General features: G+C 43.2%; 1 protein-coding gene across 1 annotated transcript in view; it reads left to right on the plus strand.

Moving 5' to 3' along the window:
• The first annotated feature begins 647 nt into the window (after window positions 1-647).
• The window catches only part of LOC126190835 (receptor-type tyrosine-protein phosphatase kappa), a 707,747-nt gene continuing 685,815 nt past the window's right edge, over window positions 648-22,579 (plus strand). The window contains exon 1 of the mRNA XM_049931411.1: window positions 648-756. Within this exon, the coding sequence (XP_049787368.1) occupies window positions 658-756 (99 nt within the window). The 5' untranslated portion in view covers window positions 648-657. The remainder of the gene's footprint in view (window positions 757-22,579) is intronic.

Consider the following 22,579-nt stretch of genomic DNA (forward strand, 5'->3'; position numbering starts at 1 on the left):
ACAGTTTATGTAAATGACAGCATCTCTGGTGATAGCTGTTTGAGACTGCCGTAAAATTAAACTATAGTTTACAAAGAGACGTTATCAACAGAATTCCTTTAATTTTCTGCCGCTAAACACGGATTTCAAGTTGATAGTGCATCGTACGTGTATGTACTGAAACTTCGCATCATTCTTTGCTCCCCACGTTGAACGTTAAGTCCTCTTAGAACTGCCAGAGCAAGCTGATTCGTTTTAAAGTATGAGGACGTACATATTACCTCCAATACGATTATGCCATGAAAGTACTGCCATCTTGAAACCTACCCTTTTTATCTGATGCTGCATGTTAAAGGAAAATTCTATGCTACAGATACAGGTATGTCAATAAGTAACAAGTACGGGAATTTCATGAAAGTTTTCATACAATACGGCATTTGTGCGACATTCTGGTTTGTTAACTAGTGTTGTAAATCACACCCTTAGGAGAAATTTCTACTGAGCTCCAGTGAGAGACAATGAGGGTGGAGTTTACTAACAGAAAAATCAGGAAATTATATCTGTTGCCTGGCAGATGAACCAGTGCGTCTTAGCAGCGTTCTCATTGTATTTATTTATTTGCAGTTTTCTCTAATCACTCGCTTCTCTGCTTTTGTTCCAGCAGAAGAGAATGGCGTCATGTCGACCATACCGGACAGACCCGTGGAGTTGTCACACTTCACCAAACTGTGCGACCAGCGGCGCAAGTTCCCGGTGCTGTACAAGGTCGAGTTCCAGGTGAGTCTCTCAACTGCGTGCTGCCTTCTAGTCCTTGTAATTTTTCACTCTGCTGCGGAGAGGGTGATCAGGCAGTGGATATGGTGTTCCCTGTAGCAAACTTCAATATATTGATACCGACAAGGAGAGCTCTACGTGCAGAACGTGTCTTACTGATAGACGAACTTCGGCATTTGCTATTTTCTTGTTAGCGCTAAACAGCAGCAAGTGAAAAGTTTCAGGTTACAGCTTCTGATCTCCACAGATGCGAAACTCAGTAACTTTCCAACTGGCCGGACATACACAATGTGATTTTTCCACTGTGTACAAACTCTGGGGATTGATAGGTGAGAGGATACGGGTCGAAAGAAGTCTAATGAACTTACTCCCAGAAATGCATGGTTTCCGTGGTAGAGACTATTTATTCAATGGTATTTTGTTTCAGAGGCTGCGGTCTAATACGCGTTTTAGTATGCACCCACAATTACAATATGTATCGTTTCCTCCTAGAGGGTGGCACTGTTCCTGTTAAATCATGCCCTGGCATCCTCTCCTGCCATAGTAACTGGTAATGTTGAGTCCGATTCACTTCTCTTGCTGACTCACCTTGTAGTGGATTTGATACAGCGTTGTACACAATGGTTCCGATTCGAGCGGGCAGAAAAGTTGTATCGGGAGACCTATCCCCTGTTTGCAGACGACCGTGTGGAACATTCTCGATGACAATTGTTACTACCCTTATCACTTAAAGCGTGTGCAGGGCTTACTAGCGACATACCTTCCACATCCGAAGCAGTTTTGTCACTGGTTTCTTCACCAGGCAACCACGATTCCGGGATTTGTGTTATCCGTCTCATTCACAGATGAGACCACGTTTACGCTGAGTGGTATCTGCCGGCCATTGTTGCCGAGCGGTTCTAGGCGCTTCAGTCTGGAACCACGCGACCACTACAGTCGCAGGTTCGAATAATGCCTCAGGCATGGGTGTGTGTGATGTCCTTAGGTTAGTTAGGTGTAAGTAGTTCTAAGTTGTAGGGGACTGATGACCTCAGATGTTAAGTCCCATAGTGCTCAGAGTTATTTGATTTTTTTGAGTGGTATCTTCAGGTTTCACAATAGCAGTGTTTGGGATAGTATGCAGAACCTCCATGGTATGACGACAGCGTATCATCAGCATGGGAGCAGCCGGAATGTGTAGGCCGGGGAAATGGGCGACCGTGTTTTTGGACCAGTCATCCACCCACGTCGCATAATAGGCCGAAAAAAAATGGTTCAAATGGCTCTGAGCACTATGGGACTCAACATCTTAGGTCATAAGTCCCCTAGAACTTAGAACTACTTAAACCTAACTAATATAAGGACATCACACACATCCATGCCCGAGGCAGGATTCGAACCTGCGACCGTAGCAGTCCCGCGGTTCCGGACTGCAGCGCCAGAACCGCTAGACTATCGCGGCCGGCAATAGGCCGAAGCTATCGGCGGTTCTTGCGGGTGACTTTGCCTCCCTTGCTGGAAGAAGTGCCATTGATGATTCGAAGGGTTATGTGGCTGTTGTGTGATGGTGTTCCAGACCACATCGCCGCTGTCGTCCGGACACAGCTTCCCTGGTCGATGGTTCGGACCAGGGGGTCCAGTTGCATGGCCTGGTCGCTCACCGGATCTCAACCCGTGCGATTTCTGGTTTTGCGGCCATCTCAGAAGTATCGTGTATGCAGAGCCCATTGCAGATGTGGAGACATTGGAGCAGCGTATTCTTACTGCCTTCAATGCTGTTCGTAAGCAGTGTGGCCGATGTGAACGTGTGAGACAGAACATGCTACGGTGCATACAAGCATGCGTTGAGGCACATGGAAACCATTTTCAATACATACTGTAACTGCCGCTGCATGGTATAGTGCGTATAAACCGTAGTCTGTGTAACAATGTATGACTGAATAAATTTTCTCTAGCATGGAAACCATGCACTTTCGGACATAAGTCCATTAGACATTTCTTGTACAGTATCCTGTCATCGATCAATGCTTACAGTTTGTGCACAGTGGAAAGAAATTACTTACATATCACACTATGTGACTCTTGTCTTTCGTTTCTCATCATTGAATGGCTGATGATGCAAAATAAACAGGTAAAAGCGATTGTACAAAGAATACACAAAGAAATAATTTACATATACTTTCAAATTTTGAAAAAAGCAGAATTGTTCAACATCGAAAACCCCTAAGACGATTTTCAGCATTATGAATTATGTGTTACTAGTTGCTTACGGTAGAAATAGCGCCTCATCCCGTGATTCTTCAAGTTCGTGGGTGTTTTCAGCCGTGTTATCCTTTGTTGTACCATAAAACGTACCAATTAGTTTACGAAAGTTGCCTGTCACCCTAATAGAGTTGTAACATAGTAACTAAAATACTTATCAAAATATTTATTGTTCGATATAAAAGCAGATAAAATGATTCACGGCAAAAATAGTGTCCTTCAGTAGGAGAAAGCTTTTAAAATTCCGTTAAACTGTGTCGTGCACAGCCTTCGGTGCATCGGCTGGCGGAAGAAAATTATGGCTGTGTGTTAATGCGCAAATCAGCGTCCATCCGCTTGCATTCAGCGTAATTGTACGCGTAAATCAGTGACGTAATCGTTCAGGACATAATCGCTACTGACGTAATCCCCCGTTGATCAAAACGCACTGTTGTATTAGCAGAGCCGCTCGCAGATTCTGCTTGAAATCGTTATATCGGGAGCTTTCCAAGCTAACCGAACATCAATTATTTATGTATGTATCTTTAGTTGACACACGATTTTGAACAGCGGAAACAGTCACAGACAAGCATGTAACACCCTTGTCTTAGTCTTATGATTGCATTTCTGCACTGTTTTGTTTTGTTTAAACGTGCGTAAATGATAGGGTGATTGGCGTAAAGAAGACAATTGAAACAAATCTATATGTATGAAGATGAACTTGAAATTATTAACTAACGTCATACTTCAATAACTTAGAATATATGTGACGTAAGAAGTTAGGTAGGGAGAGAAAAAGAAAGAAAGGAGAAAGAAACTCCGTGAAAATGCAGAATCGATTGTGAACTATAAAATAAACTAAACAAGAGTCTGTTCGTAAAAGTGGAATAAGTGTAGAGGTAAATTACACGGTACTCGTAACGCCTGCTCATCGGCAAGAACAAGGCTCGCTACTAACTGTCTCGAGGTGTGTGTGTGTGTGTGTGTGTGTGTGTGTGTGTGTGTGTGTGTGTGTGTGTGTGTGTGTGTGTGTGTTTGTTTGATAGAACAACGGTTGAGGATTGCTGCTGCATAGGGAGATTCTGAGGCAGATGCTAATTGACAGGATTGCTTCCGAAATAACTTTTGACGGTAGTTTCTGGAGTCTGTGGGATGGTAGGGAAACCAGAGACAGTAAAATAGTGTGCTGTACATTCATTGAGAGTAATGGATGTTCGAAACGTGCAGTACCCCTGCACCTGGAAAAATGGCCCCTTTCTGTTTATAAAAATGCTCCAGTAAAGAACTCTTATTGATGCACACTGAGCGAAATGGCGCAGTGTTTACTGGAGCATGATGGTTAACATCACATTTTTAGCCAAAAACTGTCCAACACAGATAGGTGTGGGTGTAGGTGCGATGTCTTGGTGGACGAACCAGTCCCCTGTCTGCCACAAATTAGGTCTTTCTTGACGAACACTGTTGCACATCTACTTAAAACGTCGAAATAAAAGTTACGATTGATGGCCTGGCTTGCGAGAACAAACCTTGAATGAACTAACACTTTGGCATCAAAAAAGCAAATCAGCATTGTTTTGATGTTTGATTTGACTTGACGACATGCTTTTGGATGGCGTGATGGTGATCTCTTCCATTGGCTTGACTGTTGCTTTGTTTATTGGTCGTAACCATAGCACCATGACTCTTCAACTCGAAGTTCCTTTTGATTTTCACTCAGGACCCGACGAATAAACTTGACAGCAACCCTTTTCATTCCCTAATCTTCCGTTAAAATTCGCTGGATCGAGCTCCAAGATAACCCACTAATCTCTGACAGTTGATCAATTGTCTGCCTACATTTACGTGGATATTCTACAAATCACATTTAAGTGCCTGGAAGAGGGTTCATCGAACCACCTTCACTATTCTAAATAGTTCAAATGGCTCTGAGCACTATGGGACTCAACTGCTGTGGTCATAAGTCCCCTAGAACTTAGAACTACTTAAACCAACTAACCTAAGGACATCAAGCACATCCACGCCCGAGGCAGGATTCGAACCTGCAACCGTAGCGGTCGTGCGGTTCCAGACTGTAGCGCCTTTAACCGCCCGGCCACTTCGGCCGGCTTCACTATTCTCTATTATTACATTCTCGTATAGCGCGCGGAAAGAACGAACATCTATATCTTTCCGTAGGAGCTCTGATTTCCCTTAAATTGATCGTGGTGATCGTTCCTCCCTATGAAAGTCGGTGTCAACAAAATATTTTCGCATTCGGAGGAGAAAGTTGGTGATTGGAATTTCGTGAGAAGATTCCGTCGCAACGAAAAACGCCTTTCTTTTAATGATGTCCAGCCCATATCCTGTGCCATTTCAGTGACACACTCTCCATATTTCGCGATAATACAAAACGTTCTGCCCTTCTTTGAACTTTTTCGATGTACTTCGTCAATTATATCTGGTAAGGATCCCACAATGTGCAGCAGTATTCTAAAAGAGGACGGACAAGCATAGTGTAGACAGACGCCTTAGTAGATCTGTTACTTTTTCGAACTATCCTGCCAATAAAACGCAGTCTGTGAGCTCAAGCTCTCTGAGTTTTTTCAATGTTTTTGTCGATTCATGCACCTGATGAAACGCCCAGAACGAGACTCGTCATCATCCGACATGTTGCCATTTTTAAATCGAGCAAACCACACTTACATTTGAATTTTTCCCATAGCGTTATCTTAGTAAGCTGTTTTCAACATTAAAACAGTTTCAGCAGCATTTTTATGGAGAAGGAAACAAAATTTCACAGCTGCACGTTTTTAACTTGAACTTGCCACCATAAAAAACGAAACAAGAACAAAACAGCGCTAGCAAAAGCAATCACTGCAGATGAAGAGAACAAGCCAGATTGACAACATAGGCGGCACTGAAATGTCTAGCGGCAGAAGTGCGAACTACACAAGCTACGCCCACGCCAATGTCATTCCGGTGTTTATTGTAGCCCCCCGTACTGTGAGCAAATTGGCTTTGTTTCTGGCTCTGAACGCTATCTCCCTAAAGGGCTCCATAGCACTCCTAAAGTCGCCCATTTACAGCCCAACTGTTCGGCCGCACCCCTTCAGCTGAGTGGGTCACCGACCCCTCTGACTGTGTGTTGGCACATTGCGACCGCATGGTTGACCCTACCTGCCTGCGCTAAAGGAGTGCGAGATGGTAGGTAGCGGTCGCAGCAAGCGAGTAAAGTCCATCAACAAACCATGACACCCAGAACACGGACCCAACTGCCTACAAAATCGACAACACAAAGAGGAACGTGTCGAGATATTGGAAAGGGGTGGGGAGTGGGGGAGGGGGCGGCCTACTGGTCAGCCTGTTTATGGGAGTCTTAACATTGGCGCTCCCAACAACTAGCAAACCCCTCTACCCGTGTGCCTGCTTGGAAGCGGATGGAGTACTCTCCTGTCATAGCGTGAATGAGAGAAGCCAGACGGCCAGTCTCTTCGTTGACCCTCTGACTCGAGTGACACGAACCCGTTACCACCCAACACTCACCTCACGGTGAGCCGGATCAACCGCTTTGGGTGCACTGGAAGGTGTCTCACCATCAGTGCCCGTGGGCAACACTAGTGACACCTGGGGTTAGCCATGTAATGCGCCAGATTCTCCATAAGCGCTACACCCCGAGGCGACAGCCTGAAGATGGCTGACCATAGCCAAAGGTGCCTTCAGCTGTTTGTGAACTGCGCCCAGCTATCACAAAGCACGCACACATCCTATCCATTCTAGCACGACTAACTCAATAAGTAACTGTAAACGCACGCAGAGAAAGCCAAACATAAATCTGTTCTGCTCCTGACGTGTCACCTGTGGAAGCTGACACCTTGCTGAACTGTGTATCTGGCCACTCAAAGGAAATAACGACCGTGCTGAAAAACATGCACAGCATATAAAAATTAAACTACGACGAAAACACAGAAAAAACTAAGTGCATAATACTGGTGCGTAGCATACGAGAGCTGGAATCTACCACCCTGTTGGTTGTTTCATGCCCCTTTACACCTGCACTGAAAGAGGCCTCGAAAAATTTGTAGCTGTTTTATGCCAGTTTTTTCACTTCTATAGTCAGAGTTCTTCTGACTGCGTCGTCGAATTCAGTTTTAGTTGTTGATGCTGCTGCTGCTACAGATTGTCGGGGCTGTGTCCTACTCTTCATGATTTCGTTAATCCCAACAAAACACATCTTTTGTTTAGAATCCACGTGGCCTCTTTCCTAGGAAAATTATGATGGAGAATGTCTTAGTGTAGCGTGGTGAAAGTTCTGCCGTTATCAGTCAGTTCGAAACAGTATAATGCCCTGTCGAGTGCAGTTTCATTTCCACCTTCACACAGAAAGAAGGAACATTTTCACCTGACGGTATTGCAAATAACGTTTTCTAAAAGCCACAGGAACATCCTCATTTCGACACAGTATTTTTCAAAACATTGTGACATAGATTAAAAATATAAATAAAGAGGGCAGGTCGCCTCCAAGGTGCCAGAGGCTAATAAATACATCCATTCAGTAGCACACAAAGATCCTGTGTCGTTTGTCGGAGGCTGACGTATAGGAAACCACTTTCCGTCCCACTTTATTTTTCACCACAGGGCGAAATCTGAGTAGAACCCTGTGATCAAACGTGATTCCTCACTTTGTATAATTTTGTGTGTTTTCGCACCCTGCCGTCGACGTGTAGCAACATGTACCATGATTAGTCTAAATGAGCTTTTACCATTCTTCGAGCGTCCATTGATTTTTCTCACATCTAAATACACCCATTTCACCGTTGACATGATTGCACGAGTTACATTGCGTATTACCTGCACGAACTCAGTGTCCCCGCATACGGCATCCACCGAGCGGGGTAGCGCAGTGGTTAGAACACTGGTTTCCGGGAGAACGATGGTTCAAACCTCCGTCCTGCCGTGCTGATTTACGCTTTCTGTGACTTCCCTAAATCTCTTAAGGTAAATGCTGGCGTGGCTTCTTCGAAAGGGCACGGCTGTTTTCCTTCTCCATCCTTCCCCAATACGAGCTTGTGCTCCGTCTCTAATGACCTCGTTGTCGACTGAACGTTAAACACTAATCTCCTCCTCCTCAACCCTGGAATCCAGCATAGGTTAGATCTAGTGCGGTGATACTTCGGTTAACTTTCTGTGCTAACTGATTTTCGTGCAACTTAACATTTCAACTCTGTAGATATCTACGAGTGCTGTTGTTTTTGATCGCGCTCTGAAAAATTTGTAGGTATTCTGCATCTTTGCCATACGCAATACGATATGGTATGAACTTGTTCTATCTCCGGTGTAAGAGTAGTAGTAAATTTTCACCTACAAACACGATTTTTGTTCGGTCGTTCTTACTTGTCTGCATTTCGGGTACACATTGAAATCCCAGCTCCACGGTACCGTAGCAAATAGATAGAGAAGCCAGAACAAAACGGAGTAGCCCACTGATACCGTCAACTACAGTGCGGTAATTTGTTTTAAACGGCAACGGAGATTTTGCAGCTGGTCAGGCCTGGCCAGACGTCTAAAGAAGTCAACTCCGTGGCGACCTCACGTACACTGCTGTGGCGGGTCTGCTACTGTGTTGAATAAATAATTTCAGAAATGTTCGGGTTTTGTAAAAATTTTGAAGTTTTTTTATTCCTCTGGTGAATCGACCTATTAGGGGTGTAACATAAACATATACCCATATTATAAATGTTCCAGCGAAAAACTCACTTTGCTCAAAAATACGCGATCTGACTGTGTACTGCCGGCCGCCGTAGCAGAGCGGTTCTAGGCACTTCAGTCTGGAAACGCGCTGCTGCTACGGTCGCAGGTTCGAATCCTGCCTAGGGCATGGATGTGTGTGATGTCCCTAGGTTAGATAGGTTTAAGTAGTTCTAAGTTCGACTGATGACTTCAGATGTTAAGTCCCATAGTGCTCAAAGTCGTCTGAACTACTTGACTGCGTACTAATAGCTCTGTTCACAACAACAATCAACTTCTGCCTCTCCGGGCAACTAATAAAGCCAAGGGTAGCTAATACTCCACTAAACTAAGAGTTAATAACTCGCCCACCTTCATACAACAATTGCTAATAAAAAAACCAATATCGCGTAGTCACGCACTGTCAATATGTAGAAAGGGAACGACGAATTACTTGCGCAAATTGATTCTACGTATAACTTATTCCGTTAAAATCGATACATTCATTGTGGCTCGTAATACTTTATTAATAACTTCCTTTAAAACGAAATCGTATAACATTAATGGCAAAAATTTCGACTATCTGGCACCATTCAAACAATGTCAGTCAGGGATGTATACAGAATAAATCTGATAGAATACAATGAATTTCTTATTCTTTATTCATTAGGAAACAACGGCTGGTTATCATCGCCGCTTTTCTTGTTCCACAAACACTGTTGTGCGCCACCGTTGTATCTTTATTGATCTTGCGGAAACTCGTCCTCCGAGTTATGATGGTATTCGGCGGTTTTATAGTCTAAATGCAACAGTTCCTAACAAGATGGTTGTTGTGTTCAGTCCGAAGACTGGTTTGATGCGGATCTCACTCCTTCTCTCTCGTCTGCAATCCAGTTCATCTCAGAATAACTGATGTTACTAACATCCATTTGAATCTGCTTCCTGTGTTCATCTTTTGGTCTTTATCAACAATTTTTCCTCTCCCCCTTTGCTTATAATACTCAAATGGCGATCACTTGATATCTCGGAATGTCTTACATCAACCAGTCCCTTCTTTTACTCAAGTTATACCAGAAATTTCTTTTCTCCTGTGTTCTATTCAATGGCTCCTCACTAGTTACACAATCTATCGACCTTATCTTCAGCTTTCTTCTGTTTATCGTTCGTGTTTCCCTTTCGTACAGTGTTACGCTTCCGACAAATATCTTCAAAAAACAATTCTGACACTAAATTGTACATTCGATATTAACAAATTCCTGGTTATCAGAAGCGGTATTCTTGCTGTTGTTATTGTTCATTTAAACATGATCTGTAGGAAGGGGAAGGAAAGGGGAAGGACTGGTGGGAAAGCTTGCCGGCTAGCCTCACAGAGCATTGTTCTAATGCAGTGGCGAAAGTTGAAAATTTGTTCCGGACCCGATTCATCGCTTCTCACGAACGGTTGCCTTAACACATTCGGCAATACGGACACGGTGCCTGACCGACTCAAATTTCCAGCTTATCGCATACTACAATGCAGCCTCCCTCGACCATAAAACTCACTATGAACAAATCCTGATCCCCGTAGGAGTTTGGATGATATTTGTGCTTTCGCACTGAAACAAACGTCGAGGAACCGTCCCCCTGTTTTTTTTTTTTTTTTTTTCAGAAATATGTGTATTTCAACGTTCTCTCTTCTGTCGGACATGTGACAGAACAGACACCTCTCAAATGTATACAGTTCTACAATTTATATCCTCTCTACTTCGCCCATCATCGGATATTTCGCTGCGCGATTCGTACATCATTTCCTAACCTAATCCTCCCATTGCCGCCTGATTTAATTCGACTACATTCCATTAGCCGTGTTTTCATTTGGTTAATTCTCATGTTGAATTCTACTTTCAAGACCCTGTTCATTCCATTCAACTGCTTTTCCAAGTTCTTTATTGTCCCAGACGGAATTGCAACCTTATCGATAAACAGCAAAGTCTTTTATTTCTTCTCTCTGAACTTTTAACAAATTTCTCCTTGATTTTCTTTCCCACTTGCTTGTTATACGGATAGAAAAATATCGGGGATAAGCGACAACCACCTTCTCAACAACTGATTTCCTTTAATGCCCTTAAATTTATACAATTGCCGTCTAGATACTGTACATGTTGTACTACTTTCTATCATTGCTACCTTCAGAAATTTAAAGTGTGTGTTCCTGCCATCAGTGTAAAAAACTTTCTGCAAATCTAGAAATGGCATAAACGTAGGCCGTTCCTTAACCTATCTTCTAAGATAACTCAGTATTGCCTCGCGTGTTCCAAAATTTCTCCGAAACCGAACTGATCTTCTCCGAGGTTACATCCACCACTTTTCTCATTCTTCGGTAAATAATTAGTGTCAGTAATTTGCAGCCGTGAATAATTCACTGATAGTTGTGTAATATTCACATCTGTGAGAATCTCCTTACTTTTCAATTGGAATTATTACATTCTTCTTGAAGTCTGTGGCTAATTCTCCCGTCTCATTCCTCTTGAACTATGAGGGTAGTGTTCCTGTCTCATACATTTTGCACACGAATTAGGATAGTTCTGTCATGGATGACTGTTACAAAAACATTAGTAATTTTGAGGGAATGTAGTCTGCTTCTGGGGCCTTGTTTCGCCTTAGGTCTTCAGTGCTATGTCAAGTTATTCTGGGAGTATCATGTCTCCCATCACATCTTCATCCATGGGCTCTTCCCTTTCCTCAGGGTGTTTGAGAATTCCTATTTCAGGCTTATAGTGCTTAAAGAGGGTCTAGTACACTTGAGTTGAGAAAAAAGAGAACATCTTGAACGACAAGAGATCGGACGTTCAAATTCACAGGACGTGTACATTAGTATGTTCTGCAGAAGTGATTAGCATTTCACTCATCTCGGTTCAGCATGTGTTCTGATGCCTAGTAGGAACAGGGTCCGCCACGGCTCCCGATAATTTGTTCCATGCTTGGTGACATCGACGCGTATAAGGCGCGAATGGCGTCCTGTGACTGAGCCACCCATGCTGCACTCACCTGGTTCCAGTGTAACGTTCAACTGTGGTGATTGGCACTGGGTCAGAGCACTGTACCTGTCGTTTGACCATTCTTTTTTTTTTGTCATCAGTCTTCTGACTGGCCGGCCACGAATTCCTCTTCTGTACTAACCTCTTCATCTCACACTAGCACTTGCTGGATGTATTCCAGTCTCTTTCTTCCTTTACAGTTTTTGCCCTTTACAGCTCCCTCTAGTACCATGGAAGTCATTCCCTCATGTCCCTCCGCCACACACCGTTGGGTGGCTTCCGGAGTATAAATGTAGATGTAGATGTAGATGAATAGACCCCCTGTCATCCTGTCCCTTCTCCTTACCAGTGTTTTCCATATATTCCTTTCCTCTCCGACTCTGCGTAGAATTTCCTCATTCCTTACCTTACCAGTCCACCTAATTTTCATCATTCGTCCGTAGCACCATATCTGAAATGCTTCGATTCTCTTCTGTTCCGGTTTTCCCACAGTCCATGTTTCACTACCATGCAATGCTGTGCTCCAGACGTATATTCTCAGAAATTTCTTCCTCAAATTAAATCCAATATTTGATATTTGTAGACTTGTCTCGGCCAGGAATGCCCTTTTCGCCATTGCTAATTTGATTTTGATGTCTTCCTTGCTCCGTTCGTCATTGGTTATTTTGATGCCTAGGTAGCAAAATTCCTGAACTTCATCTACTACGTGACCATCAATCCTGATGCTAAGTTTCTCGCTGGTCTTATTTGTACTGTTTCTCATTACCTTCGTCTTACTTCGATTTACTCTCGGTCCATACTGTGTACTCATTAGATTGTTCATTCCGTTCAGCAGATCATGTAAGTCTTCTTCACTTTCACTCAGAATAGCAATATCATCAGCGAATCGTATCATTGATATCATTTCACCTTCAATTTTAATTCCATTCCTGAACTTTCCTTTTATTTCCATCATTGCTTCATCGATGTACAGATTGAAGAGTAGGGGCGAAAGGCTACATCCTACGCCCTTTTTAATACGAGCACTTCGTTCTTGGTTGTCCACTCTTATTATTCCCTCTTGGCCGTTGTACATATTGTATATGACCCGCCTCTCCCTATAGCTTACCCCTACTTTTTCCAGGATTTCGAACATCTTGCCTCATTTTACGTTGCCGAAAGCTTTTTCCGGGTCGACAGATCCTAAGAACGTGTCTTGATTTTTCTTTGGTCTGGCTTCCATTATTAACCGTAACGTCAGAATTGCCTCTCTCGTCCCTTTACTTTTCCTAAAGCCAAACTGATCGTCATCCAGCGCCTCCTCAGTTTTCTTTTCCATTCTTCTGTATATTATTCTTGTAAGCAGCTTCGATGCATGAGCTGTTAAGCTGATTGTGCGATAATTCTCGCACTTGTCAGCTCTTGCCGTTTTCGGAATTGCGTTGATGATGCTTTTCCGAAAGCCTAATGGTATGTCGCCAGACTCATACATTCTACACACCAACGTGAATAGTCGTTTTGTTGCCACTTCCTCCAATGATTTTAGAAATTCTGATGGAATGTTATCTATCCCTTCTGCCTTATTTGATCTTCAGTCCTCCAAAGCTCATTTAAATTCTGATTTTAATACTGCATTCTTTATCCCTTCTTCTGTCATATCAGACAAGTCTTCCCCCTCATAGAGGCTTTCAGTGTACTCTTAATGTTACCGTCCACAGCTCGTGGTCTCCTGGTCGCGTTCTCGCTTCCCGAGCACGGGGTCCCGGGTTCGATTCCCGGCGGGGTTAGCGATTTTCACCTGCCCCGAGATAACTGGGTGTTTGTGTTGTCCTCATCATTCCATCATCATTCATACAAGTGGCAAGATTGGACTGAGAAAAGGTTGGGAATTTGTACGGGCGCTGATAGCCACGCAGTTGAGTGCCCCACAATCCAATCATCATCATCATCTTCTTCTTCTTCTTCTTCTTCTTCTTCTTCTTCTTAATGTTGCCACCCTTGCTTTTAATGTCACAGTAGGTTGTTTTGACTTTCCTGTATGCTGAGTCTGTCCTTCCGACAATCATTTCTTTTTCGGTGCCTTCTAATTTTTCCTGCAGCCATTTCGTCTTACCTTCCCTGCACTTCTTATTTATTTCACTCCTCAGCGACTTGTATTTCTGAGTTTCCCGGAACATTTTTGTACTTCCTCCTTTAATCGACCAATTGAAGTATTTCTTCTATTACCCTTGGTTTCCTCGCAGCTTCTTTCTTTGTAGCTATTGTTTCCTTCCCAACTTCTGTGACTGCCCCTTTTAGAGATGTCCATTTCTCTTCAACTGTACTGCCTACTGAGCTATTTCTTTATTGCTGTATCTATGGCTTTAGAGAACTTCAACCGTATCTCGTCATTCTTTAGTACTTCCGTATCCCACTTCTTAGCGTATTGATTCTTCCTGACTAATGTCTTAAACTTCAGCCTACTTTTCATCACTACTACATGGTGATATGCGTCTGTGTCTGCTCCTGGATACACCTTACAATACAGTATGCGATTTTCGAATCTCTGTCTGACCATGATGTAATATAATTGAAATCTTCCTGTATCACTTGGCATTTTCCAAGTATACCTCCTCTTGTGATTCTTGAATAGGATATTCGCTATTACTAGCAGAAACTTGTTACAGAACTCAATTAGTCTTTCTCCTCTCTCATTCCGTGTCCCAGTCCATATTCTTCTGTAACCTTTTCTTCTACTCCTTACCCTACAAGTGCATTCCAGTTCCCCATGACTATTAGGTTTTCACCTCCCTTTATATACTGTATTACCGTTTCAGTATCCTCATACACTTTCTCTGTCTCTTCATCTTCAGCTTGCGACGTCGGCATATGTAGCTGAACCATCGTTGTCGGTGTTCGTTTGGTGTCGATTCTGATACGAACGACCCTGTTGCTGAACTGTTCACAGAAACACACTCTCTGCGTACCTTCCAACTCATAACAAATCCTACTCCCGTTATACCGTTTTCTGCTGCTGTTGATATTACCCTATACTCACCTGACCAGAAATCCTTTTCTTTTTTCCATTTCACATCACTGACCCCTACTATACCTATATTGAGCCTTTGCATTTCAGATTTTCTGGATTTCACCATATCCCACACGTTTTCGATTTCCCATAAGTCTGGTAATCTGGGGGGCCAAGGCAAAAGGCTTACATCCTGTGACACCAAGAAGTACGTGTTCGTGCAGCAAGATGTGGTCGTGCATTGTCTTGCTGAAATATGACATATGGGATGTTATGCAGAAAGGGTATGGCTGCCGGTCGCAGGATGTCATTCACGTAGGTCACAGGGGTCACAGTGTCCTGGATACGCACCAACTGTGATTTGTGGTTGTACCAAGATGCACGCCACACCATAAGGCGTTGAGTTGGTGCTGTATGTCTCGTGCGAATGCAATCACTGTGATGCAGCTCCCCCTATCTGCGGTGAACCAAAACGCGGTCATCATTTTCAAACAAAAAGAACCTGGATTCTTCCGGAGACACTATTGGTACACTATCTGATGCCATTCCTGTCCACAGTGAAGTCGTTCCAGACACCATTGCCATCTAGCATGTTTCCGCACATTCGTCAAAGGTATGCGGAGAAGTGGACGACGCGCACGTAAGCCATACCGTAATAAAGGACGACGGACTGTCACCCCTGTTAGTACAACATGTGTTACACTGTTGCATCAGAGCCGGCCGGGATGGCCGAGCGGTTCTAGGCGCTACAGTCTGGAACCGCGCGACCGCTACGGTCGCGGGTTCGAGTCCTGCCTCGGGCATGGATGTGTGTGATGTCCTTAGGTTAGTTAGGTTTAAGTAGTTCTAAGTTATAGGGAACTGATGACCTCAGAAGTCAAGTCCCATAGTGCTCAGAGCCATTTTGTTGCATCAGAGCCGAGGAGGAAACAGATCTCTCCCGCAATTCCATCGGATGAGGTGTCGATCTTCTCTGGGGTTGATCTGGGTGGTCCGGCCTGATCCATCATGTCGTCTTCTGCGGCTTTCCGTGAAACATTCTACACAAACTCGTATCACTGCCGAAACACTTCGTCCAAGACAAGCTACGGTTTCGCGGATGGATGAGGTCACATTCTTTCATGCCAATAATGCACCCTCTTTCAAACTCATTGATCTGACGGTACTGTTCGCGCATACATCTGTGAGGCAACCTGTACGTCTGGTCAAGTCACACTGATCCATTACCTTCGGTTTACAGTGACAACGAGAACCGAAGGCACATTTTACCGGTAGGTGGTGTTCCGCCGCGACATCGATGTTAACATTGACCGGCGGGCCGACATGGTTCAAATGCTAATCATTTCTGCAAAACGTACTAATGTACGTGTCCTATGAATAGGAACGTCGTATCTCTAGTTGTTCAAGGTCGTTCGTTTTTCTCTGAACATCAGTGTGGATAAAATTTTCACAAGCAACCCTTTTCGCGAAAGGTACGATTTGTATATAGAACAGTCTGAAGATCCGATCGTTTTCGGATTTCCCGTTTCCCGCTACGCACGCAAGCAGAGGAGAGGGCGCCATCGTCAGTCGCTGTTGTAAAGGTGAAATCACGTTGGATGTTCGTGGGACAACAACAACGGCTGCAGGAAACTGTTAGGATATCGACTAGGTGAGTTGACTCCGCAGCTCCACGAAACTCGCAGCACTCGCTGCTTTGGAAGGACGTCCTCCGTCTCGTAGAAGAGAAGCCGGCAACGAGTACCCTAAACACTGCCAATGTGGCGGCAGAGCCCGCAGTTCCGAGCTCATCGTCTCCGCTGTGTGCGTACAGTGAAGCGGGAGATTTGAAAGTGATCCGATATCTGAATTAGAAGTTTGTATAATAATGCGTTCAAATTCATTTTCCTTGTACAGTCCCTCTATGCATTTCTTCCACCTTCAGCCTTCCCTTCCTTGTTTAGTACGGATTTTCCGTCTGAGCTATCTTGATATTCATACAGCTACTTCTCTTTCCTCCAAACGCCTCTTTAACTCTCCTGTAGGCGATATCTATCTTTCTCCTAGTGAAATATGCTTCCAAATCCTTACATTTGTCACCTATCCATTCCTGGCGAGCCGTTTTTCATTTCCTATCAGTCTCGTTTGTTAGACGCGCATATGTCCTTTCACTTCTTCATTGACTGCGTTTTTATGTTTTCTTATTTCGTCAGTTAAGTTCAAAATCTCTTGTGTTATCCGAGGATTTCTACTACGCATTGTCTTTTTATCTATTTGGAACTACACGCATCAAAAAAAGTTTGGCGTCTCCCCAGTTCCCAGAACTCCTGAAGATAGACGTTGATTGTGGATATTGTATCTCAGACACAGTCTCTTTGACTGTTAAGAGATGTCACTAAATCCGCCCAAAGATGTAAACAACCACTCATGAGCAGCGCCTATTAGACGGAGAGGGTCCGACAGCCGACCACTTCCAGTTATTCCACCAGAAAGGAGGTACATGGCTCGTGTTATCTGTAGTTCAACCATACCTAGACAGTAAGTACCGCGGTTCGATCGCGTCCGCATTGTTACTTTGTGCCAGGAAGGGCTCTCAACAAGGGAAGTATCCAGGCGTCTCGAACCCAAGCGATGTTGCTCGGACATGGAGGAGATAGGCTGCTACTACAGTGGACGACCGCTACATACGGATTATGGCTCGGAGGAACCCTGACAGCAAAGCCACCATGTTGAATAATGCAGCCACAGGATGTAGTGTTACGACTTAAACTGTGCGCAATAGGCTGCATGATGCGCAGTTTCGCTCCCGACGTCCATTGTGAGGTCCATCTATGCAACAACGATACCATGCAGCGTGGCGCAGATGGGCCCAACAACATGCCGAATGGACCGCTCAGGATTGGCATCACGTTCTGTTCGCCGATGAGTGTCGCATATGCCTTCAGCCAGACAATTGTCGGAGAAGTGTTTGGAGGCAACCCGGCCAGGCTGAACGGCTTAGAAACATTGTCCAGCAAGTGCAGCAAGGTGGAGGTTCCCTGCTGTTTTGGCGTGGCATTATGTAGGGCTGACATACGCCGCTGGTGGTTATGGAAGGCGCCGTAACGGCTGTACCATACGTGAGAGCCATCCTCTGACCAATAGTGCAACCGTATCGGCAGCATATTAGCGAGGCATTCCTCTTCATGGACGACAGTTGGCGCGCCCGTCGTGCACATCTTGTGAATGACTTCCTTCAGGATAATGACATCGCTCGACTAGAATGGCCAGCATGTTCTCCAAACATGATTCCTACCGAACATGCCTGGGATATATTGAAAAGATCGGTTTATGGACGACGTGACCCACCAACTACTCTGAGGGGTCTGTCGCCGAATCGCCGCTGAAGAGTGGGACAATCTGGACCAACGGTGCCTTGAAGATCTTGTGGATAGTATGCCGCGACCAATACAGGCATGCATCAATTCAAGAGGACGTGTTTCTGCGTATTAGATGTAGCGGTGTGTACAGCATTAGGGACCACCTGTATGGTGGTACAACATGCAATGTCTGGATTTCATGAGCACTAAAAAGGGCGGAAATGATGATTATGTTCTGTACGGAACCGATGTGATGCAAAACCTTTGCTGGCCGTTGTGGCCGAGCGGTTCTAGGCGCTTCAGTCTGGAACCGTCCGACCACTACGGTCGCAGGTTCGAATCCTGCCTTGGACATGGTTGTGTGTGATGTCCTTAGGTTAGTTAGGTTTAAGTATTCTAAGTTCTAGGGGAATGATGACCTCAGATGTTAAGTCCCTTGGTGCTCAGAGTCATTTGAACCATTTGCAAAACTTTTTTTCATGTGTGAAGTTGGCATATAAACTTGTACTAGTGTGGTGAGTGTTGGTTTTGTGTCCATCTTGGCTACGATAATGCGTTCAGTATGCTACCCGTAGTACCGTGCTCGCTCTCTTGTTTCCTTATCCATTGTTAGACCTGTTCCAGCTTTACCTCTGTTTGATTTTGTATTTATAACCGTGTACTTACCTGACCAGAATTGCTGTTTCTCAGGCCACCGAACTTCAGTAAGTTCCGCTATATGTAACTTCAACTTATTCATTTCCGCTTTCAAATTTTGTAATCTACCTATCCTATTAAGAGATCTAACATGCACGCTCTTATCCGCAGAACGCCAGTTTTGTTTCTTCCGATAACGACGTCCTCCTGTGTAACTCCCTCCCGGAGATCCGAATAGGGGTCTATTTTACCTCCGGAATATTTTACCCAAGAGGATGTCATCATCTTTTAACCATACAGTATAGCTGCATGCCCTTGGAAAAAATGACGGCTGTAGTTTCATCTAGCTTTCAGCCGTTCACAGTAGCAGTACAGCAATGCCTTGTTGGCTGATGTTACTAGCGCAGATCAACCCATCATCCAAACTGTTGCCCCTCAAACTACTTCACAGATAACTCACCGCTATTGTTGCACTTGTGGTGCGGATTTCTGTGTTGCCGAGGCTACCCCGCCTGTGGAATATCTGTGCTTCATGGAACATACAAAATGATAAATGATTTTCTTCCCACTTGCCCCTCTTCTCCCATCACTTAGCAAACATATTTAATAAATCATTCTAGTTTTACATGTTGAATTAATGCACTGCCTGGGAATAGAAAGGCGAATGTAACCCACTATTATTATATTGTATTTATTGTCGAGTCCAATATTTTCATTAAAGTTTTTAAGTAAATAAAATATCTGCCTATGGGGAAAGTTGGCGTCGCATTTTATTAGATATCAATGATCAGGCGAAGATGATTACAAGTAGTATAATTATTTGGCAACTTAGATATACTATCATTTCATGGTAATATCGGTTGCTCCCTCTTCTTTTGTGCCATTTTGTAGCGTTACTTTTCCTGACATTCTGCGTTTACATTTCGAATCGAGTACAATCTGCTGGTATGAAAACGTTTAGAGAAGGCCGTCAAACTAGGCGTTCGGGCTTACATCAACGTTTTTTCGATCCATTTACGTGATTGGCAATTATCACACTTTTTGGAAAAAGCAGGTTTTTATGCTAGAATTGTCTTTCTGATGTAAGATTTCGATGTGTTTGTGATTCATTCTCTCCCCAGCTGCAGCGAAGTCGGACGTGGCTGATGGTCGGCGGCAGATGGCTCGATGTTGTCTTTAGCCCACAGCAAACACGACACACTTTGGTAGAGTGCCTGTTTCCTTGTGCGTCTGCTCAAGAGCGTGGGCGCTTTCTCCCGCTTTTCTCGTCACATTGGAATTTCTTCTGTACTTTGCGATCCACACTGACTCCCTGATCACGGTAGCCGAGATGCAGGAAGGTGTGAACTCACTTGTTTTCACAGTCGCTTGCTACCTGTTAGGGAATATTGCGTAGTGTAACGTTACACGGTTTAGTTATCATTATGTTACATATTTCGAACATTAACAGTAGCTTAATGTTACGAAAGCCAGTTTATAAGTTCTGTCTTCATTTTGAAGACAGTTATCATCCACACGTGCTTGCATGACCTGATTATAAAACTACTGCATGTTTTGATTAAGAAACCCATGTTCTTTCTTAAATTATTTCTGAATTAACTATACGCAGACATAAGACTCGATCGTGTGGATGACGTTTCTTTTCTTTTCTTTCGTTTAACTTACGTTACAAAAAAATTCCTGCAAGATCAAACACCGTATAATCCAGTGTCATAAATGAAAGGCGTGTCTATTTTTGATCCACTAAAAGTTCGATTGTGAGCTGAAAGTTTGGAAGATGGAATTTGAAGGGTTGATTGAGTAACGTTGTTTATTAATTTGCAACGCCTGAATTGAGTAGGTGGTTCTCCAGTGACTTTCTCATGGGAATCATTACGAAAAGAAACATAGTAACATTGTTCTCTCCCCATATAGTAACTACTGAATAATAGTTCTGTCAGATCAGTCACGATTTTTAAAGAGATTTTCAGCCATCTCGATCGGCTGCGGAAGATTATTAAAACTTACAAACGGAAGGCAGGTGACTGACAGCGCGCTACAGCTTCAGGCGACAAACACAACAGCAGGTATTGCTACGTTAGCGACATCTGTGTTGCTGCCTGTCTTTCGCTGCAACTGGCGACGTTTGAATTCAAACGTGTTTGAATCTTGTCGCTGCATCACGCGCAAAAGAGAGCGACAGCCACGTGTCTTCTCAGCAAAGCAGTGGAGTGGATGCGACGACAGCTATGAATTACTTAACATCCGATTTTAAGAAAACTGTTCGGTGAAAAAAATTCATTCTTCCGCATATTATAGCTTGATATCTTTAAACGATAAAGGCTGAATTTATTTTCGTTATTCCTCATAGTTACTGTGCTAGACGAAATTTTTAAGAATTTGTAGAGGTAAAATCACATTGCGTAGACTTTACGTATGGTTCATTTAAGGCCATACGTTATTGCATATGAAATGTAACCAGTATATCTAAATTGTATTTAAAGTTGAGATCGAAATGATATCTCTCTTCATTCTTAATATATTGGTTGTTATATCCGCGGACGGGTCGCTCACGGCGCGTCCGAACTTTTCCTGCGCTTCGGGACTCAGTTGGTCGTAAAAATGGTCGTATCTCATAAACGGTTCAAGATATCGAAACGACAATTTCTGGAAATGGCAGCACGCAGAGAGGACTATTATATCGTATGATTAACACTCGATACGTTTTTGTAAACGCGTGAGCAGAGCGGAAATAAGACTCCCTATAAATTACACCATGAGGTGATGTCCCAATACTCATAGGCAAACAAAGAGAGAGAAACAGGTAAACGGGGTATCAAAGTGACCAACGTGGGGTCTAGTTTTGCATGAAAATATTTAACTGCTTGAAAGTAACCAGGGTAATTAACGAAAACTTAAGTAATGAGTTGAGGGAAAATTGAAATATTTCACAAAAAGCTGCTGCCAAGCTATATAAATAAAGTGTCAAAGATTTCATCTGTTCAAGGCCTAGCTATTTTGCACTTAAAAAATTAGATTGGTGCGGTATTTAAGTGTCTAAAAGGCTTCATCGAATCAAATAAGTTAGGCAACCAAACGAGGAGTCGGTAAGATCAAGCTTTCTGAATAAAATGTGAAAATAAAAAAATGAAAGAAATCAGTAAAATATTTTATGAAATGATTTGTGTAAAAGAAATAAGTAGATCAGAGAAACGTTCTACGTGCTTTTGAATGATTCTCGAAATCCTGAATAGAAAATGAAGTGCACCAAACGTTTCCCTAATATTTTTCATTTCATACTTTTAGACAAACCATTTCACAAAACGTTTCACTTTATTTCAAAAAATTTTGTATGCTTTGCTTTCAGACTATTTAGATTAATTGAAACTCTTCGCCTTACCACTGACTGCTGATGAATTACGTTCGCAACATCAAATAACTGTAAAATTTCACGGTTCATTGTAATTTGTTAGGAATTTAATGTGTGAGAGATACTGGGGTATGTGTGTATACATTTAGAGATCAAGTACTTTGGCAGTACTTAAAAAATATACTTAGCGCCGCAGCGTAAACAGTATACATAAAACTTAGTACACAGAACTGTAACTGAGTCAATTAAAATATAAGAAATCAATTAAAATAATAGAAATTAACTGGGATTGAACCTAGGACCTTTAATTACTGCATGTAAAGCTAGCACTACACCACAGTTAGATTACGCTCAATAGTATCAATCTGGTATCTACAGTAATCAGTCATTCTTCCACCTATATTGGCTGTTAAAAGTTCTTGGTCATGTAAAAAACATCCATCTTTAATTTATTGATGAGATAGTCGAATTCTCCTCTGCTCATTCAAGCATTCACCTGTATGCGAGGAATTTGTTTGGTGATCTTCTTAGTTGATGATGCAAATTATGATATTCTCCATGGAGATTCTCCCTTTGT

Source organism: Schistocerca cancellata, chromosome 6, assembly GCF_023864275.1.
Source record: "Schistocerca cancellata isolate TAMUIC-IGC-003103 chromosome 6, iqSchCanc2.1, whole genome shotgun sequence".
NCBI classification, from domain to species: domain Eukaryota; kingdom Metazoa; phylum Arthropoda; class Insecta; order Orthoptera; family Acrididae; genus Schistocerca; species Schistocerca cancellata.